This window comes from Corvus kubaryi, unplaced genomic scaffold, assembly GCF_017639235.1.
Source record: "Corvus kubaryi isolate FWS band 111438036 unplaced genomic scaffold, C.kubaryi_AGA036_p1.0 65329, whole genome shotgun sequence".
NCBI lineage: Eukaryota > Metazoa > Chordata > Aves > Passeriformes > Corvidae > Corvus > Corvus kubaryi.
Window position 1 is genome coordinate 230,720 of NW_024581924.1, and position 27,602 is coordinate 258,321.

At 39.7% G+C, this 27,602-nt stretch overlaps 1 protein-coding gene and 1 long non-coding RNA gene across 5 annotated transcripts; both read left to right on the forward strand.

Moving 5' to 3' along the window:
- The first annotated feature begins 1,385 nt into the window (after nucleotides 1–1,385).
- LOC121673294 lies at nucleotides 1,386–7,363 on the forward strand. The gene is made up of 2 exons (XR_006019174.1): nucleotides 1,386–1,791; nucleotides 7,180–7,363. It is a non-coding gene; the product is annotated as an uncharacterized LOC121673294 (long non-coding RNA).
- A 2,501-nt stretch (nucleotides 7,364–9,864) lies between these two features.
- On the forward strand, nucleotides 9,865–27,325 carry LOC121673291 (peptidase M20 domain-containing protein 2-like). 4 transcript variants are annotated; one of them, XM_042046484.1, is made up of 8 exons: nucleotides 9,865–10,859; nucleotides 10,936–11,084; nucleotides 14,212–14,354; nucleotides 17,363–17,517; nucleotides 19,923–20,058; nucleotides 21,577–21,655; nucleotides 24,306–24,413; nucleotides 25,230–25,374. In XM_042046484.1, the coding sequence occupies exons 1-7, from the start codon at nucleotides 10,428–10,430 to the stop codon at nucleotides 24,373–24,375; spliced, it is 1,164 nt and encodes a 387-aa protein (XP_041902418.1). In that variant the 5' UTR covers nucleotides 9,865–10,427; the 3' UTR covers nucleotides 24,376–24,413; nucleotides 25,230–25,374. The 4 variants fall into 4 exon arrangements, 2 of the variants coding, with proteins under 2 accessions (XP_041902418.1, XP_041902417.1); XR_006019172.1 differs by lacking the exon at nucleotides 21,577–21,655 and having other exon boundaries at nucleotides 21,757–24,413; nucleotides 25,230–27,325; XR_006019173.1 differs by lacking the exons at nucleotides 21,577–21,655; nucleotides 25,230–25,374 and adding an exon at nucleotides 21,757–21,892 and having other exon boundaries at nucleotides 24,306–24,389.
- Nucleotides 27,326–27,602: the final 277 nt, after the last annotated feature.

Here is a 27,602-nt window from a genome sequence, read left to right on the forward strand (position 1 = left end):
AATTTAATTTTGCTATTTTTAGTCACTCAAACCTTGGACTTTCTGCCAATCTGCAAAGCAATCAGGCTAGAAAATCTTATGATAGAGGCACCTGCTGCTAGGAAACCCAGATTAATATTACCAGCACATATTGAGTAGGCTACTGAACAGCCAACACATACTAATGATGCTTGGCCTGCGAAGTCAGCTGGCAGCCTCGAGACACCCCATTGTTGGTCCCTGAGCTCTGCAGTTCTGCAGCTTCCCAGAACCAGCACAGACACTTCTTGACAGAACAACTTTACCCTTCGTTTTTTAATTTATTTATTCCAAAGTAGGTCATGCTGTGCCATCTGTTGACACTTAAAACCCACAGAGGTTTCCAGATTCCCTGTGGTCTCCGGCAGTTTAACATGTATTTTTAATAGCCTGTTGCTCTACCTAGCTGCTGTATGTACTGAGACTACTAATCACAACAACTCATTCAATCACATAGTGCAACTGAGTTCAGGCCTTGAAGTAATATACTAGAGGTGAGTATGGCTGAGAGGGGAGAGAACACAACAAGAAGGGCCCGATTTTTTTCTCATAGTGAATGCTGGGCAGTACTGCTTTCAACAAAGAGGTGCTCATGTCCACCTGCTTTCTGCTTCTCCAGCAGCCTTGTTGAAAGTTTAGGAAAGCAAGCAGGCCCAGATAGGTATATAGTGGGTCTTTTCAGGCTTCAGTTAAATTTGCTTCTCTTGTTCTCTAACAGTGAGCATGTGAATTGAAGAGTATTTCATATCCACAGTTGTCTTGCACAGCACTCTCAGCTCTCTGCTGTGTGCCTGTTCATTGTGAATTACCCTCACACTGCAAGGATGATTTTAAAAAAAAAACAACAACTAGTGCTCCTGATTTTAAGTAATGACATTCAAGTTATCCACAGGAAGAATTCTGGAAAGGCACATGTCCACACAGATGCAACACTGGCATTGCACATAAGTCCTAACAAGTGTCCTTGGTATGTGATACAGTAAAGCAGCATTGGCAGGGAGAGGGGAGCTCACATACATGTGACATAAAGCATACATAAAACACAGTACAGAGCACACAGACATTGGTACGTGAACATTGTGCCTGAGAGTGTATGAGATGAACGTTTAATTAAAGGAACTGGCCCTGACTGGATGTTAGTAACAGTAACAAGGTTATGAAGTACCCCAACAAACTGCAGCTCAGGGTCTCTAAAATGTGCTTTAAAAAAAAACCATCTTAACTCTAGGCAACTACAAATAGGCTGAGGTAACTAAAGATTGAGCTCTCTTGGGCAATGTATGACTTCACCTCGAAATCATCTTAACCATTAGTGGAAACCAAAATGGATTGGACTGTCTTGTTCAGTAGTACAGTTCGACGTCCACTGTTTGCAACTGTCAGTACTTGTTCACAGGTCTCTGGATATACTGGATGCCCTAGTTTCCTGGAATTTTAAAAATACAAAAATATACTTGTTTCATTTCACAGTGATGACTCCACAAGTTCAAAATGACCCTGAAATCCTGGCAAAGTTCTGCATATGTGTTACATTGATTTGAAGAAATCCAACTGCACTTTCATGAGTTATCTGTAAAAAATTAGCAAAATTCAGAGTACTGTTAATTAGAAAGGTGATTATTTCGAGTAGGCCTGTCGAATAATATATTTGTTTCCTTTTTCGCTTTTCTGCTTATTTTTTTCCCAGAAAACTGATATCAATTACAACAAACCTGCAGATTCACTATACAAGGAAACCTCCTTTTGTCAGCAGTAAACCCAGAAGTATACATGGTGAGTGCAAACATACTCTGTGTTTACTTATAATTGTGATACTTCAAATTAAATTAAAAAAAATAATAATTGTGTGCTATAATAGTTACAGCCACTGTGACTAGATAAAGTATGGTTTGAAAGTATTTTTTTTAATTAATATCTTAAGCAAATAATTATTAATGAACACCCTTAAGGCTTGTTGTGTTTGTATTTGCATGACTGGTACAAATCAAGAACAAAAATAATTATTCTTTTTAATGTAATTTCCCAAGGTGTCATGGAAAATGTCAACACTTAATACAAGTGGTTTTATTATTATGCAATATATCATATTTCTGATTTTAAAAAAATAATAACAAAAAAGCTTTGAGGGTAAAGAGGTTTTCAGTTAGACACAGTAAGCTGCTGGTTTGCTATCTTAATAGCTCCTCAGTACCACTAAATCCATAACAAAGTAGTTAATAGTAATTTGTGATGTCTAACAGACGCAAATATATAATAAATTTGCTGTCTATCTGAAAAATAGTATACTCATATGAAACAAACTACAGGCTTTCACATTAATTTTGTGAGATGAAAATGTCCATCTATATTTAACTGTAAATTTAAAAATAGAAATTTGAATATTGAATTGTTTGAGTGGTCATCTTCTGTCTGTTTAACCCAGAAATAGATAATGTCTGTGAACAAACAGCTGTAATACTTCAAAGGTTCAATGTATTACAAATAAAGAACTTTAAGAGCTGCAAAGTACTTTCTTCCTCCAAGGTAATAAAAGAGCTGGGGCCTAACTGTGGTTCTGTTTAAATCAATTAAATTAAACTATTTCTAGCAGCATAGAATGTAAATAAGTAGTGGCATATATATGCGAGTAAAGGGTCATTTTAACATCAGGAAATACTTTTTTTCATTACTTTGAAAAGTTTAACACGGTCTAGATTTCATTTTTCACTTACATTTGCACTGTCATAAATATGAAAAATGTTACCATTTTTAAACTGGGAGCTGAGTGCAGCAATTAAATGTGTGGACATTTGTGTAACAATTTTTTGACTTTGTTTCAGCTCTATCCGGATTTAGCAGGGAAAGCACTTGGTCCTGTGTGTACAGGGATAGTTTAACTCTCTTTTAGAGGTAGTGGGGGGGCAGTTAACACCGATGGACACAGTGGCTGCAGTTTGTGGCCACTACACACCTACCTGCTTCCTGTGTGTTTGTTTTCTGTGCTGTGGTCTATGAGTCAGCTGGCCATGTACAGTGGGAAAGCTGCAGTCCCTGCTCATTGTTGTGCTCCTCTCCTGCCCAAAGGTGAGGTACCTGTTGCTCAGGCTTTCTAGAGGAGTGTGCAGCCATAGAGACTTAGCCTCTCACATCTCATCATCAGTTTTTCCTTCCATTCTGGGCTGTTTGTGTCTGGTGCCCATTGAGTAAGTCATGCTGATGCTAGAATGATTTTTGCTTTTATATTTTCTTCATATATATTCGCAGCTCTGTAGACTATTGTTGTATAGTTATATAGCTCCTAGCTAGCTCCAATACTTTTCCCTACCTTTTCCCTACCCTGATAGCAGAAAGACAAAACACATTCCAGAGGCTCCAAGCCCCGGGAGGTCCAAGGCCCCCTATCTTATCTTGGCTCTTGCTGGGAGCCAAGGTTGAAACCAGCTCTTTGAGACACATTTTCATAAGCAAAGTTTAGTTCCTATCTAAAGGGGGGCTACAGAAGAGGTGGAACCAAAAGGGGGGAATTACTTTATCACCTGTGCTTCTAATTGGGGATTCTTGTAAATTATGCTAATTTGCTAAACTTATAAAACTGTATTCACCCTTTGCAGGGTGGGGATTTTTCCATATCTACCCCTTGGAGGCCTCCAATAAAGACCAGCCTTTATATTACCTCCTATACTAATATTGTCTCGAAAGTGTGTTGTTGTATTTCTATGTCTTTAAGGCATCAATGCTATGAAATGGACCATTGGATTTATCTGACATTAAATAAGAAAAATCTGCGTTTTAGAGGAAGAAAGGAACTAAGCATCTAAACTACAACCAAATATAATATAACAAATAAAATAATACTTAAAGCAAAAAAAAAGGCTCACATTTTCAGTAATGGAGCTGGTTTAGCATCAAGTGTCTTGAAGAGACATGTATGTGATCAGGCTGTTCTCATCACAAATCTTTTCAAACTGGGATAGCAATATGACTGTAATGATGCTGCTACTACAGAAATTATACAAATGTAACAATTGACATATAGTATAATGTGAAATAATGACCACATCACAAATCAAAATACATATGAAAATGTGACAGTGTAAGATACAAAAGAGCATAATTGAGGCAGGATTTTTTTTATTGGAGGAGTGAGAGGGATTCAAAGGCGTTTTCTGTTGAGGTAAGATCTCAGCAGATATCTGACACTTTTCTTGCTGTTACAAAAGTAAAGTTTGAGTATGAAAGAGAGAGCAAGCAGTTAGTAAGTTCTGTGTGTTAAGAGTCTTGGATATCAGTAATTTAATTCTCTGTTTACATTCTGATGTGCATACTTCTAAGAGCCCCATAGTAGCTGATAAGTTTTATGTAAGTCTTCAGAGAGACAAACCAAAGAAACATACCTAAGTTTATCTAGCCCTGTCTTTTTCACTAGAGCTATCTGCTCTAACTGGCAATGTTTAGGTCAGGCAATTTTCGAACTTTTCTTGGAGTTAACTGAGTTCCTTGGTGAAACAATCTCCCAGCTAGACCAAAAAAAAAAAAAAAAAAAAAAAAAAAAAAGCAAAAAGCTTAGCTACAGCTAAGTCTTTGCTGCATTCTTGCAGCTTTCAGAGCACAAATGAAAATCTGCATAGATAGAAAAGTACTGTTTGTTAAACCAGTCTAAAGCTGGCAAAGTTTATACCAGCCTCTGTGGCTAATGGTGCATGAGAGTGATTGTTTTGAAAATAACTTGTGTCAGTTTAAAATATTATTGCCTGTCTCCCAGAGGATACCACCCACATAGTGGAGTCAGCAGACTGAGAACACAGATAACTCTAAACTGCTTCAGGATAAAATCCAGTGTTTAAAGCACAAAATGCCAAGGGGGATGGGGGCAGCTTGAATTAAGCTTTTGGACTTTGCATTGAAACAGCTCAGAGGCAATTGTGTCTCATTCTGCCACCAGAGCTGGGGCAGGCATCTTTGGCAGGCACAAAGAGCTGGGGGCAGTAGGAAACAGCCACAGCTGTCTTCTCAGTGAGGGTGGCTGAGCTCTTTTACCTTTTTGGTACAGGTTCACAGCACCTGGGCAAGTGGTGAGGTTTTAACCTCTATGTCAAATAGCTAATAAAACATGCTGTGTGAGGAATTTGGGATTTAATTCTGAGTATTGTACATGATGTAACCAGACTTAAGGGGGAACAATAAGCTCATGTTTTCTGTCTCAGTCTGCTCTGAATTTTTGACCACACTGTGATTAACTCTTAAGTGGTGGGAATGATATGTCTAAAGAGAGAAGATTTCACTTTTCTGAACCCACCTATCCTGCATTTTTTCCCTTAGTAAGAAATGTATAAGACGTATAGTGGCATCCTTGATCCAGTAACGGCTGAAAGAGGTAGTATGCTTCAGCGACTTAAGCTGTTTCTCTTCCTGAGTTCCTTAAAATTCTTTTGCTCTCTGTTGATATTGATACTGTGATCAGACCAAAGCAGCCCTTATCATGCTTTCTTTTCAAACATAGGATTCACTGTTGTAGCATTGTATGTCTGGATACGTACTTCCTAATTTAAAGCTGTTTGTAAACCAGGCTGGAATGTTATCTTAGGCAAGCCAGTGTATAGCTCCTACACACAGCAACAGCCTACTTTTGTTTTTAGTACTCACTGCGCTATTGTATTTAAAGCTTTGGATTTTGGCTTGAAATCCAGGCCACCCAGAATTTAATAGCAAAACTTTCACCAAGTTCAGTTTGATCTGGATTTCAGCCTCAATGCCTAATGTTGCTAATGTGGGATGTGGTAAACTTGATCATCCAGTTTTTTATGGCCACAACAGATGTTCCTTCTTTTAGACCAATGGAAAGCTACTGAACTTCATCCACCTTCCAAAACAAAAATACAAGCATTTGTTTACAGTTTGATTCCAGGAATATGAATTGAATTAGCAGCTGTGAGGTTTGTTCTTGTTTATTTATGAACAAATATATGCGCAATTCTTGCTCTTCGCAAAGAAGTGTTGCCTGGATTCTATCTCCTCTATATAGTAACAGTATGTTAAACGGTCTAATACTCTTACTATAATTTGTTTAGCACAGTCAAAATATCACCATAGTACTTTTTACCTTGTTTTTTAAAAATGGACCAATATTTTTCCTCTGTCATAGAAAGCAACATATTATGGTTATATGTTTTTCATTTTGTAGACTTATAATTTAGATTGACTATAAATACAACATTCTTGCCATCAAGACCCAAGGCACAACCTACAGAAAATGAAGGTACTGAATGTAAATGTTTTCTTCCTCCTGAAGATATGCAATGAATTTTCAAATTGGCATAAAAGGTTAAAAGACTGGTGCCTTCTCCTAAATTAAAAGAAAAAACATGATAGTGTAATAACTGAGAAGTGAAGTTTTCTAATATAAGGAGAAAGAAAATGATTGCTAATTTGATAGGTACCATCCTGTCTCTGGGGTAAATATCCAGTGTTTTTTCCACACAAACAACACACACTGAAGGGAGACAGAAAAGGAACAAGAATAGGAGTGCAGAGGTTCTTCATTAAAGGAATGGAAGCCTCATTAACATGCATCTGTTGCTTATGAATAAAAGTACTTCACACCTTTTCCTTTGTCTTTCCTGAACTGGTCTGTGTTCAAGAGTCACAGCACTGTTTTTATTGTGCCAGATTAAAAATTCTTGTGCCCTTGCTTAGTCTTCCGCTTATGTGAAGATGTTTCTTTGCTTTGCTCACAACCAAGCCCCCCACTTTGCTTTAATATATGCTGCAGCTGTGTTTATTTTTACTTCTATGGGCTGTCCTCGACAGTGATGCTCCCAGCAGCTCTGTCAGGGTAGGATTTATCAGAGTGGCTGAGCTTGCTGAGCAGCTCATGCTTCCACACACCTAGTCTCACTACAGCTCTGTCCTGGCTCTTTGTGCATCTTTGCCCAATTTAACTCACTAAACCAGTAGGAAATTACCCAGTGTTTTGAATAAGCTATTTTTGTGCCATTTTAGTGAATTGCAGCAGCTGAGGTAAAGGTCCACCAAGTGCCAAAGGCAGCCTAGTGAGTGGCACAAATTCTTGGCTGGGTAAGGGAAAATCATGGTGGAACTGTGAACTTTTGGAAGCAGAGACCTATTGTGTGTCTTGTTAAACCATTTCCAGATGAAAAATATCCATTTTTCTTTTCTGAGCAGATTTTTACTGACTGAACTAGTTCATTGAAAACAACATGGTTGCTGGACCCACACAAGAGAAGCAGCAGCAGGAATACATTCCAGGAGGTATGGAGGTAAACTCTCCCGGACAGCAAGTCCCTCTCAAGGAACCACACTTGGAGGTTGAACACAGAGCGTGCAAATTATCTGGGATTGTGAAATGGAACATACCAAAATAACATATCCATTACTGTGTTAACTGATATTAACACTGAATATGATACATATTACCAGTTTTCAAACATGCAAATTGGAACTCTCAAGCTGGCGTAAACTCTGTGATGCTTAAATTTATAAAATTAATGGATATCTTACTGCTGCATGCTTCACAAATCCTCACAGCAGACACAGAGGATTCCAAGTATATCCTAAAGGTTAATTTCAAGCAATTGAGACAGTGGTCACATTAGTAATTCAACCCTCTGATTATCTGAGATATCTCAGTTGGAAAAGAAAACCGCAAGCTGTGAGCAGATAACATAATCCCTAAAAGTAATTTAGCTGTTCCCCATGCATGCTAAATTTTCCTGGATGAGCCAGAGCTAACTTTGTCCCACTTTCAGATGCTGGCATTCCTGTGCATTCTCTACTCCTTCTTCAGTCCTCCAAAGAAGCAGACAGTTTGTTTGGAGGCAGCTGCCACAGTGCAATTTGCTCCGTGGCTAAGCCTTACCATTCCTGTTAGCTGTGGCTCTGAGGCTCGGCATCCTCAGCTGTAATGCCACACTACTGATCAGGTATGTAAAGCTATGGAGTGTCCCAGATGAATCTGTGCAAGTTCAACTGGACCTTGTGTTTTTATTGAAGAAATACAAAACTATACAGGGAACAGTAGTGCCTCAAGGAATCAGGTACTGGGGAAGAAAAAAATACACGAGTTTTTTTCCCCCTCCTCACTAAAAGTGGGAGTCAGCTTTTTCCATGAGTGCAAAAGTGATTGAGTTTGATGTATGCCTAGAGTGATTGTTCCTAAAGAATGTTGGCCTGGCACTATCCTCAGGAACATTCTGCCTGCTCCAAAGGGCTTCCAGCCCTAAAAATCCCTTGGCAAACATATCTGAATTACGTGATCCTTTGCTGAGTATATGCCCTCTCAGCTGTTGACAAGTATTTACTGCATGTATCCATAAGGATAGTTCAACATGTATCCATAGTTCAAAGTAAGTTCAGCACGTTTTGGGCTGGATGGCTTTATTCCACTTCGAAGAATTTGAGGGTGGAGGGAAAGAGCCGACCATAACCATAATTCTTGTCGTAGTATGTTGCAAGGGTAAAAATAGCTCATGACAAATGTAAGGCATGGGAGCCTGAGCTCTTCTTGGAGTCACTGCGAGTCCTGTAGGGTTTGGTCACTAAGTAAAGAACCTCCTCCATCTTCTGTGGAGAGGGGAAAGCTGCAGTTCAGCACACCCAAGCAGCTTTCCAGGTGACAGAAAAGTTGTGGAGAAAGAATACAGTAGGAAAAATGAATAAAATGGGAGTTTCTGGTAATTAAATGAACAAAGGAAAAAAACCCAGAATTTGTCATTTTGGTCCTGTTAACTTCAATTTTTGTCAGGTATGGGTTGGTTCAATAGGCAAGTTCCTTGCTATGTAGCTTGTATCTAAAAACTCCCAATCAGCTGGCTCCCACAGGCCTGGAGTGCAGAAATCCTGGAGAAATGTAAGAAATCCCAAAGAAATCCAGTCAGACAGGGTCCTCGTTGAAAAAAAAATAAAGATGTCAAAGAAGACAGGGTGTTTCCAAGCCCAGGAGAGCCACAGCAGACCTTTCACTTGAATGCAATCTCTGGGCCTTGTGATGGTAAGACATGTATGTAACAAGGCATGTGTTCCATCAGCATGTTGTCCAAATTAGGTTCTTTCACCCACTGTGCAAGAGGCCAATCCACACACAGAGTCAGGTATTTGATTTATTTACAGTTCTGCACTGGAAGGGGTGCTGGCTGGCAAATTGACCATCAAAACACTTCACTACTTATACATTTTAGCAAAGGCATTAATGTTCCTTGGCTACAAGTTACATAGTTCTCCTACTACTTAGTATTCTATTTTTTATTGGTCAAGTTTAAGTGAGTCCCTCTCTTCTTGCGCTAATAAGACCACACGCTCAGTCTTTTCCTTCCTTTGAGTCAGGGGGCCATGAGGGTTACGATGTCCCTCTGCCAGAATTACCTTTCACCCAGCTGGAGCTGATTTCAGCACAGTTGCTGAGTTGGCTTTGTTAGTTTCCTTCTTATCATGGGAGTTCTGCCAAACGTCCTTGTGGCCTGTAAATTCTGCATTCTTTGTACCCACTATCAGCGGGACATTCTGCTTCCCAAGGTTTTTTAACACCACCCCCTCCCCACCAAGTCTGAGAACACTAAAGCACACCAAGCCCTAAAGTTTAACAAGGCAGTTCTTCCAACAAGTAATTTATCTTTCTAATATTTTATGCTGATTTTGGCTGGTGTGGGGTTAATTTTCTTCACAATGGCTGGCATGGGGCTGTGTTTTGGATTTGTGCTGAACACAGGGTTGATGACATAGAGATGTTTTTGTTATTGCTGAGCAGGGCTTACACAGAGCCAAGGCCTTTTCTGATTTTTGTGCAGCTGGGGAGGGGGCTGGGGGTGCTTGGGAGGAGACACAGCCAGAACAGGTGACCCAGACTGACCAAAGGGACATTCCAGACCATGTGGCATCATGCTCAGTATAGAAGGCAGGGGAAGAAGGAGGAATGGGGCCAACGTTTGCAGTGATGGCGTTTGTCTTCCCAAGCCACCGTCAGGTGTGATGGGGCCCTGCTCTCCTGGAGATGGATGAACACCCGCCTGCCCAGGGGAAGCACTGAATTCATTCCTTGCTTTGCTTTCCCTATGGAACTGTCTATCTCAGCTCGTGAATCTTCTACCTTTTATCCTTCCGATCTCTCCGCCATCCCACTGCCGGGGGAATAGGGGAGCGAACGAGCGAGTGGTGTCCGGGAGCACGGCCAGCACGGGCTACGGGCGGGCCCACGAAACTCTGCTGGCTGGCCGGGGGCGCCACACCGGGCACGCTGGGGCGAGGAGTTCCGACTGGGCGCCGCCTCCAGGCCAGGCCGGGATCACGAACTACATTTCCCATCGCGCCCCGCGGCGCGGCAGACGCGATAAAAGGGGGTGTCAGCGCAGGTGTCAGGCCGGCGGGTAGGTGCGGGCGGCAGGTTCGGGTCGGCTGGGGACTGGTGTTCCCGAGGCCTCATGAAGCCGCAGGAGCCGCCGGAGAGCGGCCCCGCCACCGCGCTGGAGGCGCTGAAGCAGCGGGCGTGCGAGAGCGTGGATCTAAACGCGGCGCGTCTGGGTGCGCTGAGCCGCGACATCTGGAGCCGTCCCGAGCTGGCGTACGCGGAGCACCAGGCGCACGACGCCCTGACCCGCTTCTTCTCCGGCGGGGACCTGCCCGGCGCCGCCTGGGCCGTGCAGCCGCGCTACAAGCTGGGCACAGCTTTTCGCGCCGACTGGGGCACGGCGGCCCCACAGGACCCGCTCCGCCTGGCCTTCCTGTGCGAGTACGACGCGCTGCCCGAGCTCGGACACGCCTGCGGCCACAACCTCATCGCCGAGGTGGGAGCCGCCGCCGCGCTGGCGCTGAAGGCCGCCCTGGAGAGCCTGGCGGAGCCCGTGGCCGTGCAGGTGAGGGCCCTGCCGGGAGAGCGGTGGCGAACTCTCCCTGACAGCCCCTGACTCTCTCTGTGCGTTTGTGCTGCAGATCACGGTGCTGGGGACGCCCGCGGAAGAGCAAGGAGGAGGCAAAATAGACCTGATTAAGGCTGGAGCGTTCGATGGCCTGGATGTGGTTTTCATGGCGCACCCCTCGCAAGAAAACGCGGCTTACCTGCCCGACGTGGCCGAGCATGAGTGAGTGGGTGGGTTCAGGTGGAAAGAGGTGGTTTGTTACTAGCCTTTTGTCCCCTTCCTGAGAAGGGAACCTGCTTTAGCAGTGGCTGAACCCAGAACCTTGCAGGTGCCCTTCAGACAAAGGTATTTGCAGTCAGCTAAGGAGCCAGGTTACTGTTAGGGAATGGCACTCTGAGCCATTCTTTCAAAGTGCTGTGTTCAGCCTAGTGCTCAAATCCCTGACTGCTCTGAGATAATCTTCCATGTATCCCAAAAATCCGTTATTTGTTCTGATGTTTTTAGACGTTTCTGTTAAACATGCTTGTGATTATGCCATCTGTTAAAGTAGAATTTAAAGATGCAACTGCAGGGTCTCAAGGGTCATAGTTCTGTGCTTTCCTGGGTGCCAGTCATGTGGTCCACTGTGCATTTTAATCAGTTTGAAAGGTGTTTCAGGCTTGCCTTCCGCCTTTTGAAAAGAACTGGCCAGCTAAGCCTGACCGAAGTTTGGATCTGTAGTAACTTCCACGCTAAATTTAGTCATGGCCATGTTGTGTGTGTTAACTCTCACATCAACTTTTTGGTTTTGATCCAAAGTAGTTCCTGTCTTTCCTTCGTGTTCGTCCCCAGTGTAAGGATGGACAACAGTCCTACCCTCACACAGCTGCCTTTTTTGCCAGCCATGTAACTCTTTGAAAATTATACCTTGTCTTCTTCTGATTAGCGCTGATGTTCATGGACAGCACTGGCTCACTTGTACTTTGAGTCACTTGACTTGTCTTAAAGTACACCTTGCTGGATGTGCATCCCCAGAATTGTATACAGTACATGAGGTGCAATTTCTGTAGATCTTACTCAGCTGATGCAGGGACCGTAGTGTTTCCTTATAATTTTGGAGACAGCTGGCCCTTTTGGGACTTCATCTTCAGTCATTTTCAAGCAATCAACTCTTAGGCAAATGCTTGGTCTTTAAGTATATTCTTTTTTTTAAATACTTTGGAGCTTCATTCTTTTCTTGCTCTACCAGTCTGCAAGGCCATGTTGTTCTTCCTTTGGTGTTACAAACATCTGTTTGCATAGTGTCCCAGCAGTAGTACCAGCAGGTTTTGTTCCTACATTTTATGTGTTACGTGATTCCTGATCCCAGGGTCTTACCTTGCAGAGACCCTGCTAGTAAACTCCCTCCAGTGCAACAGTTTTTTCAAGTATTACATTTGGCTGTCTCAGACTAAATTCTGAATTATTTAAATAACTAATTTTCCATTCATTTATGACTTGGTGTACTGGGAACTGTTTTCAGCTTGTTGTGCTACCATCCAGCTTTGATATGCTTGATTTTACTGACCACTTTGCTTTTACTAGGGCTGTTTCCAGTGGATAATTTGCTTCTGTTACTGCCAAGTGGAATGGTAAAACAGACAGGGTTAATCTTCATTACCTGGCCAGATCTTTGCTATATTCTTTTGTCATTTTTCTAGAGTCTTAACTGGTTATTGTAATCTCCTTCAAGACTTAGCCCAACTTGCATTTACTTTACCTTAAGACTATATTTATAATCTTCAAGATGTAGTTTTCAATGGTAGTTTTGTCTTTCTGCTTGCAATAACCTTTTGAGTTTGATACAGTAACATTTGGAAATCTCTCTTCAGAGATCAAGATCTGCAGTAGGATGCAAGTCCTAGATAGCCTTTAAACCTTTGAATGTGGAGGAGGCGTGGAATTGAAGTGCTGAGTGAAACAATATCTCCAAAAGCCTGAAATACTGAGTTTGTCATGTTTTATGTAATTATGGGATTTCAAAGGTAGAAAGACAGTTTTTCTAATTTGTAATTGATTTTTGGTTGTTTGCAGGGAGTTTAAGGACTGGTGATCTCTAAGTTGCTAGTATTGCCGTGTCTGCAATTCTGAAAGCTGGCTTGTGCCTGAAATAAGATTAACACTAGTGAATACATGCCAAAGTTTGCTGATTCTTACTCACTTGCCCTTCACTTAATCAGCCTATTTATTGTTGGTCAAACAGGATCTACATTCTTTTGCTGGTATTCTTAAACTGGCTTAGGGTGTTCTGCAAAATCTGTTGGGTTTTCCTGAGCGTCTCTGACATTTGTGTAGCAAAAGAAGTACAAGTAAAGGAATGCTGAAATAACTTTTTTTTAATAAGAAACACATGTTTCTTGTGGAAAAAAACATTGCAGCATGACTTTTTGCTGTACTTTGCCTTCTTTCCATTTTTTTGAGAATTTCCAGGGATCTTTGCGAGTTGATTTGAAGGGCTGCAGTCTAATACTTGGGATATTAATGGACAAGTTCCTTGTATTTCTTAATGATAATAAATTTTAAATGAAACTCATAGTCTAGGGAATGGGTTCTATGATTGTCTTGGAAGATTAGTGGAGATGGAAAAAGGCACGTTTAATTTGGATTGCAGCAGTAGTAAGAGATGTTTCCTGTTGCAACAGTACACTGCATTGTCTCTCTCTTTACCATCCAGAATTTAAGTGCTGGTGTTAACTTGAAGCTGTGGCATGGTTGTGAGCACAAGAGGTCACTTCAGGATAACTGGTTAAGTTGGCCTTTGTGCAAGATGGAGGTACAAGTGAGTTAGTCTGGTCATGGCTGGATAAATGGTTGTAAAACTTGACTTTTGTTATTTAGACACGAGTTGTATGTGATCGTACATGCTTTTGCTATTTTACATACTGTACACATTTTATTTGACGAGAATTAGGACACTCAGATTCTAATCCTGAATCAGAGAAAAGGGTTTGTTATCCTCTGAGAAGAGTGTTAGTAACTTTAAGTCTCATAACAGTCAGGTAGTATAAAAAAAGCATTGGAGAAATTTAATTAATATATGAGACGTGTACTCTTCAGGAAAAGGCTACATAATGGTATATTACCAGTAACTCCCTTGCCTGACTGGCTCTTGGTATCATTACATTTTGTTGGTTTTCTAGAAATCTTTCAGCGTTTTTCTGCAAAGATAGTTTAACTATATAACAGTCTAGTGCAAGGTAATTGTTTGGTGTTATGCTACACAAAATTTAAATAACATACATTTGTGTGAACAAAAGGAACTTTTTCATTTCAAAGATTTTTTTTTTTTCACTGAATGAGAAACAAATAAGCAATGCCTTTTATTTCCTAGCGTGACTGTGAAATACTATGGAAAAGCTTCTCATGCTGCTGCTTATCCTTGGGAAGGAGTTAATGCGTTAGATGCTGCTGTTCTTGCGTACAACAATCTGTCTGTTTTAAGACAGCAAATGAAACCGACCTGGAGAGTTCATGGTGAGATCTTCATTAAACCTAATGTCCAGCAAGTAAGAGTTTAGGCTGTCGAAGTACTAACATAGAATATCACACATTCCAAAGTATTGCACTAAAGCACTAAATTAGTATGGTCACTTCAAATATTATGAAACAGCACCATTTCATTTAAATGGTGTGTCTGCAGTCTTTAAAATCATGTCAGTGTCCAGAACTAACTGCTGAAAATAGGCTGAAAGGTCAGATTTGAAAGGGGACTCCGATGCCCAGGTGAAGGCTAGACAAAGTTTAAGTGTTGAAGTTGCAGTTCAGAAAGAAAAAAAAAAGTTCTAAGTTCATTTTGGTACATGATCTTCAACTCCTTAGTATATATGTGGATTTTCAAAGGTGTAAGATTAAATGCTTCCAAACAGTGAAGTATTACTTACTGCATCGCTTTTTTGGTAGACATTCCATTAATTAGATGGCATTTATTGGAAAGGTCTCGTGGTCTGCAATGAAATCTATTTGGTGAGGTACAAAAAACGTGATGGCAGAAGATTATAGTTCTGATTAGTAGCCCAATCAACTAGATGTTCACTGGATTCTAATATTTAATATCTAGTAGGTTTGGGATTAGAAAGGCCATTTTGCAGTAAGACATTAACTATTAAGCTTGGCTCATACTCCTTCAAGGTCATGCATTTCTATCTGTAAAGTGAGAACGGTTCAAAAGGTGAGATGAAGCTGCCCTTTAGCTATAAATCCAGGTTTCCTTATTACACCCAACACAACTTTTTCCAAGTTGAAATTAAGAAACTGCCAATTCTACAGGGCTTTTGAATGTAGAGCTATTTATTTGGAATACTTGTTATGAGCTAAAAAACCTTCCAGAAGTTCTGAGCTAATCATTATGTGTCTTGGCTGCTTGTGCTGTATATAATACAAGTATGTGTTTCTCTCCAGGATATCTGGATGGAGTCCTAATCCTTTTGACTGTAGATGAAGCTGTTTGCAGTTCTGCTCTGCAGTATGCCCAAGTGAATTTCAGACAGCAGGCACAGCCTCTCTATGCTATTTCTCTGTAGAAAACAAGGCACATAACTAAGAGTTTTGGTGTCTGCAACCCATGTGTTGCAGGTTTAAGGTTGAAGATGCCTAAGTCTTCTGTTGAATCTAAGCCTAAACCCCTAAATACTGCTTCATAGTTTATAAAGGCTACATGGGTAATATTGGCAAAAAATCCAAGTATCTAAACAAGCCTTCTAGGGGTAGTGTTTCCTGAACAGCAGCACAACTGAAATTACTGTGTTGATACAACTGCTGTCATAAACCTGGTTTTCAATGTGGAAATATTTAAAATACTTCTGGGAAAGGACAAGCAGCCAGAATGAGATTTAATTTTAGGAATGCTTTCTTTACAGCATTGTGTAGGAGATCTCATGTTGTAGACTTGGAGTATAATCAGTGGCTGAATTAAGTGATCCTAAAATAGTAGTGTTAACCCACTAACAAAAGCTGAAATAATTTCCATTGCTTGAAGTCTAGAATTTCTAACCAATGTTTCATGTACTGAAATATTGTTGTCCTGAGTTTATCTGAGATTTTGCTGTTATCTTTCTTCCCTGCTTATGAATGGAGTATATGTTGCCCCCTTGAAAAACAGGAATGTAGATTTTTTTTTCCTGCTCAAGAAGTTGTATTAAACAGGTTGTAAAAAAAAAGTTTCCATCCAGAAGGGCAAATTGGGTGCTACTAATAGTGTGCAGGCAGCCTACTTTTAATCTAGGTCTGCTGTCCAATCCATATTGCAGTTGTATTGAAATTTAACTGTAGACCTACTCAGACTCTCTCCAGTTCCATTTACAATTGTGCTGGACAGGACAAGTGAAAGCTGTTTATTCATGAAGCTACTTGTTCTGAGAAAGCTTGTTATGGATATGTGTCATGCAAATTTGCATGAATACTCACTGCTTCCTTTCCTGTGATGTCTATGTCTCTCATCTGAGCTGTCCCTATTGTTATGGACAAATACTGATACTGGATTAATTCATTACTTTGTTTTTTATTTTGACTGTATTTGAGATTGGAGGTGAAGTTCATAATCTTAATAGGTTTTCTGCACCAAAAGTAAAGTTTTGTTGCCCATTTGCATCCCATAGATACTGTCTCTTCAGGCCTCACTGACACACATCAGTAACTTCTGCAATATTTCCATTTAAGGTGGAAGTTTCTCAGGTACTACAGAAAACAAATCTAATTCCACATACAAGAATTTGAGGGTAGGAAGCCAGGGAAACAGCCTGTTGGAAGCATCTAGCTGTTAGTGCAATGAAATTTAATGTACAGCTGGGGATCTACAATATTTTCTTGTCGAAATAGCTAAATATTATTGTCTTTTATGGTAATGTCTTTGCCATAATGGTAAAAGATGTAGTCAATCACACTTTTCCTTGAGGGAGAACTTTCAACTCAAACTGCACTTGTGAATAAAGCTACATGTATTATACATTCCAATATTTCTGAAGAATTAATATGAGCAATCTAATTAACTTACTGTGCACTACAATACACACATTATTCCAGTATGGCTGAGAAATGCAATTTACTCAGCTTTTCTTCAAGCTTGCAAAGTAAGTTGGAAACATTCTAATTGAGGAAATGTTTAAAAGTTGGAGTCCAAGTTAACCCTTACAGCATTTTTTTTTTCTTGTTAGCAGACAGATTGCTTTATGACTCCAATGCATTGAATTTTAGGGGATTAATTAGAAATGCTAGTTTGGCTTGACTCTGGGATTTAAAACAGATGTCTAACCAAAGAATGCTGTGAGATTGTGCTGAAAGACATGTACATTTTCCACTTAATCTGACATGATGAAGAAACTTTGTCCACATACAGCATTTTTTACATTCTTTGTATTTCATGCTCAGCTGATATTTTGTTGGTTTTGTTTATGTATTTATAGTTCTTGACTGGGGAATTTCATGACAGGGCTGAAGATCAAGCAATTGCATTTAACACTGACAACATGACTTTTCCCCTTCTGCAGGTGTAATAAAAAATGGTGGTGTGAAGCCTAACATCATTCCTTCTTACACTGAACTGGAGTTTTACTTGCGTGCTCCTTCAAGGAAAGAGCTTTCTGTTCTGACAGAGAAGGTTGAGAACTGCTTCAAATCTGCAGCACTGGCCACAGGGTGCAAGGTAAGAATATATTCATTGTCATGTGTTTCTGTTACCCAGACCAGAACAGGAAATCAAAGTTTATGTTATTTGTCTGCATAGTGTTTAGCCAAAGTAAAACTAAATTACTGAGATACTTTTTGCTGTTCCGTTGCTTTGTGGCCTGAAAGTAAGCTTTGGTTTATAAATAGAGTGCCAGAGAATCCTAGAAGAATCTGTGTTGGGAGAGACCTCTGGAGGTCATCTGGTCTAGTTCTCTGTTCAGAGCAGGACCTCTTAGAGCAGGTTGCTGAGTGCCATGTGGACTTTTGAGTACTTCCAAGGATGAAATTCTACCACCTCTCTCAACAAGTGCTCTACCCACCTCCTGGTGAACAACTACTTTCCTAATGTTTGCTGCAATGACCTGAGCACTGGAACCGGTTGCCTGCAGAGGTTGCAGTGTTTCCATCTTTGGAGATATTCAGAAGCTGGCTCAGTATGGTTCTGGGCAACCAGCTCTAGGTGACCCTGACTGAGCAGGGGAACTGGACAAGATGACCTCTTGTAGGGGCTTTCCCACATCAACCACTCTGTGATCCTGTTGTATCCAATGAGAATTTCCTTTGTTGCTTCTTGTTGCATCACTTTTACATCTGAGAAGTCTGGTTCTGCCTTGTCTGTACCCTTTCCATCTGGTAACTCTAGACCAGCAGTAAGATGCCCTGCTAACCTTCTGTTCTGTGGAGGCTCAGCAGATCAAGTTCTTCCAGCCTGTCCTTGTACGTTATGTTCTCCACTTAATCATTCTGGTGGCCTTCCCCTGGCCTAGCTCCAGTCTTGATTTAAGGAGAAACCAAACAAACACAGATGTTTTCTGAACAAAAAAAAAACAGATGTGGTCTCACAGGGGTTGTCTACATCAGTAATAAAAATACTAAAACACTAATGGCACCAGTCTTGGTTGCAGATGAGTGCTACAAGTAACAGGAAGCAATGTGGTATTTTCTGCCACTGGTTGTAAACACTTGGAGCTTGTATGTCTTGTCATCTGAGCCGGACATGTTGTCATGCAAAGCTAGGTTCGGTCATGCACTATCTGCTTTTAAATGAGTTCCATCTTGTATGCTGGATGTTTACAATCACCTCGTGATTCATGAGCCTGGGTATGAGTTCTAGGAGGATTTATTTGCTGTGTAATCCCTCTGGGAACTTGAGGATAGGATGGTCTGAGGAGTGTGTAGTTTTCAAGGACCTCCTCTTGGCCCTTCAAGAGGATGTGACCTTTAGTTCTGGTTCAGTGAGCTGGAACATCCCTCTGTTTCAGTGACACTTAAAAAATGATAGCTCCCAGACTGCATTTCTACTTCTCTTACTCTGCATCCTTCGATGCATCCTGCCTGATCCCATGTACATACAATTTCTTTAAGTGCCCTGTAATTTCTTTTTGTTTTGCTGTGGGTGATGCTTCTATCCTACAGATAGTGCTGCTAGGCTCAGAGACCTGGGAGGCTTGATGGCAAACCTCACCTGTAGAAACAAGCAAAACAGGTATTGGGTCTTCTGTCTGTTTTTTTCCCATATTCTTGGTCATTAGGTCCATTGCCCCATTAAATAGCAGGCTCATGTAGCAACCACATGTGAAAAACTGAGTGATTTTTCAATAAGCATTTTCATTTCTTTTGCTTTTAGTAAACGGAAGCGTGTCTCTTCTAGCTGGTTCAAGCAATATGATTACCTTGTTTTGTGTTGCTAAAATAGATAGTTCTACTTGCTCTGTTAATTACAGGCTTATAACTAATTCAGCTGTAAAAAAAAAGTATGTGATCATGAAAACAAATAGGTTCGGGGTATGTCAATATTAGCATGTCACTTTTATAGTCTATTTGAGGCACTAGATGTTGTTTTCCTACCATGTCCCCTTCCCTAGATCTAGAAAATGGTTTCAGAAAGTGCAATTTATGCAGAATGAAAGTTAAGATCTCTTTTGAAATTTGACATTGATAGGTTTTTTTCATGTGTTTTCAAATTTCTTACTTGTGTGAAGCCATTTCATGAATGGGGCTGTAATTATTGGAAGCATTCTAAAAAAAGGTAAAATACAGTTTGATAAAAGCCTACATTTATTTCTATGTAGTTTAGTAGTACCTGCAGGCAAAAGACACTGTTACAGGAAATACTTGTTTTCTATTTTTGGAGAAAATTTTGAAATCCTTGCTTCTGGAATTTTTCTGTCTTGTTGAAACTGAACAGAACACCAGCTGTGTTTTGATCAAGGATAATATTTGGCAGAATGTTGTATTTTTGAAAGAAACTTAGCATTTATGTCTGTTTTTCCTTGGGTTTGAAGTCTGGATATGGAGGGGTTTTTTTTGGCCTTCAGATTGTTTACATTAAACTGGTTTACACTGGCAAAAAACTTAAAATAATTTGGGGTTTTTGTCTAGGTGGAAATAAAAGGTGGTGAAAATGATTACTACAATGTGCTTCCAAATAAGAGCCTGCAGAAAATTTACAAGGAGAATGGAAAGAAGCTTGGAATAGATTTTATATCAGAAGATGCTGTCTTGAATGGTTTGTCAGGTAACTCCACCTGCATTTTTCATTGTGACTTAAGCTTGGGTTGATCAACCCTCAAGAGTATAAAATAACAAAATAGAGCTAAGTTAAACACAGTTTGGTCAGAAAAAGCCAAATTACAAAGCTGAAGCTCTGTAAAAGCTGGCCTGTGTTTCTGTATTTGTTGTAGAAGCTAAGAACAGGTAAGAAAAGCAGTAAACACCTATTGATAATAGTTCTGAAAGTATTTCAAGTAATAAACAGTTTGGTTTGGGGAAAGGACAGAAAGCTAAGAGCAGTATTTCTGAGAACATCAGGATGTGTAATAAATTGTCTCATTCTGTGGCTTTAAAATACAGAATCCTGGATTGCTATGAATAGGGATGAGACTTTGTTTTTAGGAACCTTGTTTAGTAATATTTTCCAAGCTTACATATAAACAAGTCTACCAGAATCTAACAATTATTTTAGAGGGAGTTTTTGGAGAGATTTATAAATGGAAGTTTAAGCATCTCACTCACCCTAATTTAATCTTTTCATTAACAGGTAATTAATTACATGCCTCTAGTTTTAGTTCGTGAATTCAACAGATTAGTTTTCCAAAGGGTGCTCTTCAAGTAGGTGTTCTCTTCTGGGTCTTGACTATGTCTCAAATGATTTAACTTTTTTGATCTCAGAGCTATAACAGAAATGGGAATTCTTGAATGCTTAGGTGGGTTTCTTGTTATCCTTAACGCTTTTTTTCAGACTCTTCCTACAGGAGCTCTGTTCAAGTCTCAACTTCTGCTCATACTTTTAGCCTTAACTACTGATCTTAATTGTATTTATGAACATTTTTACTCCATTCACGCTAAAGGTTTTTCTCTTAGAAGGAAAATACTGTTCTCAGTAAAAAGTTATTAGTTTGATTGTGGTACTTATCCTCTCTATATTAAATGCAGATTATCTTCGGAGTTTGGGCAAACTTGGTGTTTAGGAACAGCTCTCCAACCTTTTTTTTGTGGGTAGGGGAAGCATTGTATCTAATGGTATTCTTGGTATCTAACGGTAGTGGATTTTTTCCCATTGCTTACTTCCCCTCCAAATTAAACACTGGTTCATTGTCTTGTGTTTAAAACCAAATTATAGCTAAAGGCAGATTTTTTCCTTCTTTCTTCAGTGTAATACAAATAAGATTTACTACTTTGCTCATTTAGCCAAAGATAGGGGCTGAGGAACCTTAGAATGTTTACTGTAGTGCAGCTTTCTGGAGCTCTGCTAGTTGGTTCCTCCAAACCATTGTAGTAAGGATGATCACGAATTTTGGTGATCTTGCATTTATTCAGAGGACTTGAAGTGAACTTTGCACAGACACCCAGTTGCAATAGGGCTTTCATATGTAAGTTACATGATATGCTAAATGTTAACTATTAACTTGCTTAAACCAAAATTCCCTGTATGGCTGTCCTGTCTTTGAATTGCATGTCAAATGTCAAAATGTGCTTGAGCAATTGCTTTTTTATCTCGCACTGCAGCAGGTTTTACTGAATTTTCTTTCCACAGCTTCTCCTCTGAATATTTGCAGTGGGAATTCAGGAGAGATAACACAGCACAGTCTCCAGAGCCATAGGAGTGGAACTTTGTATGCTACCCTTTTCTGGGGGGGTTGAGTATTTTGTGTCGTCTTTTTCAAGACCTCTATTTCTGTTTAGTTTTCATGTGGTTTTCAATGTTTTCTTTTAGGATATCAGTTTCTTCTGTTGAAAGGGAAGGAAGATAGCTCAGTTGCTTCTCCATGTCTGTGCAGCAGAACAGTCATTAAGAGATGAGCGTACTCGCTGCCACCTCTGCACGGGTATTAGTGTCGGTCTGCTCCCAGGTATCGCTCTAGGCAGATAAGCGTCACCAAGGCTTCCTTGAGTACAGCAAATCACACGACTCTGGGTGTGCCCCACACAGCTCTGCTCGCTGGGCACATAGCCAGGGTGGTGTGACATAATGTGAAACTGAGCTAGCTTGGACCAGGTGCCAGCACCTGTTTCTCCTTCCACTGGTCGTAGGGTGGCTTTACTACAGGATATCCATAACCTCCTAAAGCAGATGGCTTAGTTAAACATGCCTTACTTGAGGCACCCACATGTGTGATAACTTAGTCTGCTCAAAATTTAGTATTCATGGGGTTCATTGGCTTCCTGTACACAAGACTGATGAAGAAAATCTTAAGAAGGTCTAGTATTTTTGTAGGTAGTTTTGAAAATTCCACTTTTGAAGCTTGGGACTGTATCTAAACATTTCTTGGAATCATGTTTGTGGTAATACTGACTGCATTAAATATTCAGTGATTGAAGAGGCTTCAGGATATATTTTTGAGAGGCTGAAACTCCAGTATCTCTCTGTTGAAGATAGTGCAGAATTATGTGTATTGCATTGATAACTGCAATTATTGATGCTTCTAGAAGGAATCCCAATCTGTACGTGTCTAGCAAGCATACAATTTCAGATGTTTGTATGGAAACCATTGGAACACCTGATGTTCTAAACATACCTCTATGTTATTCCCCTAAAGGGTGTAACATTTTTTCTGATAGAGGAGAAGATTTAGCTGTCACCTTTTTATTAAAAGCTGCGTGGATTTTGCCTCTCCATATTACTAGAAAGTACCCAATTTAAATCCCTTCTATTCAGCAAAAATAACATGTTGACTGGTAGTGCATTGAATATGGATATAAATTTAGGAGGAATGACGTGACCGAGAGCTATGATGGAGTGAAGTTTCTAATGTTTTGTTTGCTGAGTGAGAGTAGGGAAAAGGGCAACACAGTTTGCAGCAGTTCATGTATTGGGACTTAGTAAGGCAGGTCTAGAACCCTTGGTTTAGTCTGGAGTATGCACAACTACTGGTTTGTCTGTCTAGGTTGAGCAAAGAATGAATCAGTAGTGCAGACTACTGGAAATTAAATTAACTTGTTGCTGTGCCAAGAGTTGGATTTTCTTCAAATGCATCCTGAATTTATGGGAAGAGATGTTTTTGAACAAGCTTTGCTGTTTCCATTATCTGTAAGCAAAGTAAATAGCAAACTCTTGTCCTTACAACGTAGGCTCTATGGACTCACTTTCACTACCTATAGGCTTCCAAATAAAATCTGTATTCTTCAATCATTTAATTATTAAATCTTAAGGCATTAGCAATATCTTCTCATCATGAAGTATCACTATATAGAGGCTATCTGATGTGTTTCAATTAATTTTAAATCTCTGGAACAGTCATTTTATACACCATTGCTAAAGAAACCAATTCTTGAATCTCTGGCCTCAAAAAGTTAAGTGAGATCTTAGTGCATCATCCCTATTTTTCCCTGCTACAAAACAATGCTTACTCTGGTATCTGGATTTCACAGTAACTGGTATGTTGATTTCCCCAGCTCCGAAATGTCATTTAACAAATAATGAGGGGATTGCTTGTTTGGGTGAAAAAAAAGGCACTTGGGATGTAGTTGGGGATATAGTTGTAAACTCTTGGACGATTTACTATGAAAAATCTTCTACTTTGGGATGATATCATTAAGTAGATAAGGCTGTGAGGTAGGTGCTAGATAACATACTGAAAGTGATAGGCATGAAGGAATCATCATTAAAATCTGCAGCATTGGTATCAGGTGTTTGTCTGCAAAGCCCTAGCATTTTGTCTGGAGTTTAGTTCTGATTTTATTTCAGGGGTGCTTGTGCCATTAGGATTTCCATAACTGAGAATAATCAAAACATATGGGGGAAAAAACTGCTGCCCTCAATCTGTTTTTGTTTCAAGATGAGTAGTTTCTACTTCAGTGCCCTACAGAATGCTGAATATTTGCATATTGCTGAGCAGTAGGAATTGTTGGGCCTAGTTCTAAGGGCTCTAACAGGGAAATAGCTGAACTACCTTAAACTCCCAAGGTTTGCAGCTTTCCTGTTTCTGAATTAACAGCTTACTATCAGGAGATGCTTGATAAAAAATGAGCAGTAAAAGGAATAGGAACATGCTGATACATCTTCCTTGCAGTCCAGTAACTGATCATTGATCAGAAGTGCACTGGAGAGCAGCACCTGAAGATGGTTAGTTAGGGAAAACACCTTGGTGACAGGAGATATTTGTATGGGTAATGACTCATTAGGATTGTTTTTTTTCTAGTATTTGGGGCAAAGGATATTCCATTTTAGATATGGGCTGGAAAGAATCCCTATCATGCATTTTCTTACAGCATTCAAAACTGCATAACGCTTTTTCATTAAGAAAATCTCTATGCTGCTCCTAGGTTCCACAGACTTTGGAAATGTCACATTTGTGGTCCCTGGGCTTCATCCTTATTTTTATATTGGCTCTGATGCACTGAATCATACTGAGCAGTACACAGAAGCTGCAGGTGAGTGGAAGTGAAAAGGGTTAGGGGTTTATATTTGGAATCCTTAAGCATTGTATAGACTGTTTGCTGACTGCTCACTACAGCAAATCTAGAAATTAGAATTATTTCAAATTACAGAGAATTAAAACTTTCCCAAGTTTCACTGGTATTGAAAACTACTGCATAGTAAATGTTTAAAAGTCTAAGTTCTAGGTCTGAAACTGGCTGCATGTGAATACCTTGTAGAAACAGGGTTGCTTTTGTCAAGCATGATGTACTCTGAGCTGCGTACAGACCCTGAAATAATTAACATTAATAGTAGAGTTGCAGAAAATGCTGACAATGTAGAATTTTTGGGTTTGTGTTTAAGATTACATGTATATGGGTATTATGACTGCTCCTCATAGTAAAAGCCTGATTTGATAGTACTATGTAGACAAAAGAAATTAGAAGGATTCTCCATAACAGCATATTCAGAAGAATTTCTAAATGTGAGCCAAAAGATAGAAGTCATTTTAACTCCTAAAACACAATACTTTGGAAACGTAATAGTGCTACCTTATAAAGCTCCACGTTTTCTACAGAGTGCAATGTGAACACTCACTTTCCTGTTCTCTTAGTTGTTTATATCAGTAGCAGAAAGTTAAGTACTTGCAAGTGAAAAAATGTTTTGAGGCATGGGAAAATCGGTATACTTCATGCAAGTTGATGTTTACGAAAATGTTCTTGCAGCTGAAACTTACAGATCTTATTTTATAAAATATGTCTTACGCAGTAAGCAAGTGGTTTAAACATTGGTAATCCAACCTGAAATTCCTCTTACTTCTTTTTGTGCAGGGTCACAGACCGCTCAGTTCTATGCCTTGCGCACAGCAAAAGCTTTGGCAATGACAGCACTGGATGTCATTTTCAAGCCAGGTCTGTTAGAAGAAGTCAGGGAAGACTTTAGAGAAGTGAAGCTGAAAGAAGAGGAGCAAATAAATCCAGTAGAACCTAAAAAAGGATCTGGTGTCGGTGTAGGAGTATGTGCATCACACTAAACTTCATTAAAACTTTCTCAGTAGGACTGACTTAATGGAAATGCTGTATTTAAATCCCAGTAGGGACTGAACAAATACATAGCTGAAGAAATGATGTTTTTATTTTATTTGGACTTTAGGAGAAGCAAATAGTGTAATTGCTCTCAAAAATGTGCAATTTCATCTAGCTGTAATGTTTGTGTTCAATATGGTGATGAATTTCATACAGAGATCTCAAATATGTTGTCTTTAATTTGCAGAGTTGAATAAATTATAGTGATTAGATCCCTTGTCAGTGATTTGCTATTTAGTGCTCTAGTAATATTCCTTATAAAGGAAGTATGGCAGTTTTCTGTTCTAAAATAAGCACTTTTCATTTAGTGATCATACGCTGAATCTGATCTGTGAAGCTTTTATGAAATTTCTGGTCAGTCACTTTTCTTGGCACAAGATGGAGACTTAAAACATGAGCTGGTTTCACTGGAGAGAAGGGGCTATGTTTGGAAATATACCTGGTTTTGATAATAGTAGCTTCTAGAAATGGAAGAGAACTGTTTTTGGAAATGAAATCTGTAAAGCTTGATTGTCCTGAAATGCACTGATTTTCCTCCTAAAAAATTTTGGAGGTGTTGTGGAGCAGTTATGGATCACAAAATTGGGAAGCAACTAAATGTTTATTTGTTTAAATTAACACATTTAAACTACTGTGGCAGAAATTCTGCTCTGAGGCAATACAGGTGTCCACATGAGGTGTTGCATTAGTGTAATTGGTCTGAAGGAGGTGTATAAATTTAGCTAAACCAGTGGAAATCTTTGTCACAAAGCTCCAAGTGTGGTGCCATGAAGCAGTAAGTGGTTGCGTGCAAGCCCCTCTAGTAAGCTCAGAGGAGCTTGCAGTGAGGATTGCTGGTGCAGTAACTGCCTTCTTTAACCTGTTTGTTCCCATGTCCTAAGCAGCAGATCTGTTAAGTCTTGCCAGTTGTCCTTTCTGTGTGTTGCATGGTTAGTCCATTTAATCCTTGGTTTTTGCTTCCCAGAGACATTAATACTGCAATTTTATTGAGGTGGTGGTCTGTGTGCCCAGAGGTATTAGGATGTCTTTTAATTCACTGGTTAAAGATCTGGTGAGTACACAGAAAATAAGTCAGTGGACAGATGGAGAGAGAAAGCAACTTGGTGATTAACGTTTTCCTAAGCACAGGTATTACTGTAAGCTTCAGAAAGGAAGGCAGGCAGGAAGTCAGGGTAACTGACTTTCAGAAACCTTTTTTTTTTTAATGGTGTCTAAATTGTAAACTCTAAAATTCTATTCAGAATTTATAGTCTGTTGAGTTCTGTATTCACTTTAATTTTACACCAGCGTCCTTGCTTTCATTAGCAAGTTTTCCTGGATGGATGCATGAAAGAGATGAAGGTGGGACTCTGAGCGATAGGTATGTCCAGGATAGTAAGTTGAATAATAAATCCAACTGAAATTTGTTCTAATGTTTGTCAAAGGAACTTTGTCCTTAACTTTTAATTTACAGTCTGCCTTGCCAGTTCTTGGACACAATTGCAATTCATTAAGATCTCCTGGGTTAACAGACTAGTGCATTGATTTCCTTAGCACACATGAGTTTTTATTTCTTCCTGCATGAACTGCTTAACTCATTGCTTTGCTGTTTTTAAGATGAAGTGTTTGGATCCCACATAGATAGCACATGCTGTGGTGTTGTGTTTCCTACAAGCTGATGTACATTAAAGGCTTCTCAGTTCTCTTTGTCCTTCTTGGTGGCATCATATCCAAGATCAGTTAATTAAACTTCTCTGAACTAAAAGCATATCTTCATTTTGTTGTAATCATTGCTGGAATTAAAATGGGGTTGAAATACTGATTAAAGATGAGTTGATATTAATAAAGGAATTTAATTGTGATTGAATTTTCTTTGCTTAATATTGGGATGCTGCATGGTTTTATTTGAGTAGCATGTTTGAGTTTTTTTTCTTTTTTCCCCCTAGTTATGATTATGTAAGATCGAGGGTGTTTTAAGCTTTCCATTTTGGTCTGCATTTGTGAGGGTTAATGCCTTTCAAACTCAGTATTTAATGTTAGTCTTTATAATCTTAGGGCTGTTTTAACTGTTAAAACATGCTGGAATTGATATAATAGTAGGAATGTGAGCTTGCGAGTGATCTCTGAAGGATCTCTGTT

Coding starts and splice junctions, on each gene's coding strand:
- LOC121673291 (XM_042046483.1), top strand. CDS start 10,428: ATGAAGCCGCAGGAGCCGCCGGAGAGCGGCCCCGCCACCGCGCTGGAG. Junction 14,355..17,362: donor ACCGACCTGGAGAGTTCATG/GTGAGATCTTCA, acceptor CCCCTTCTGCAG/GTGTAATAAAAAATGGTGGT. Junction 20,059..24,305: donor TGTCTTGAATGGTTTGTCAG/GTAACTCCACCT, acceptor TGCTGCTCCTAG/GTTCCACAGACTTTGGAAAT.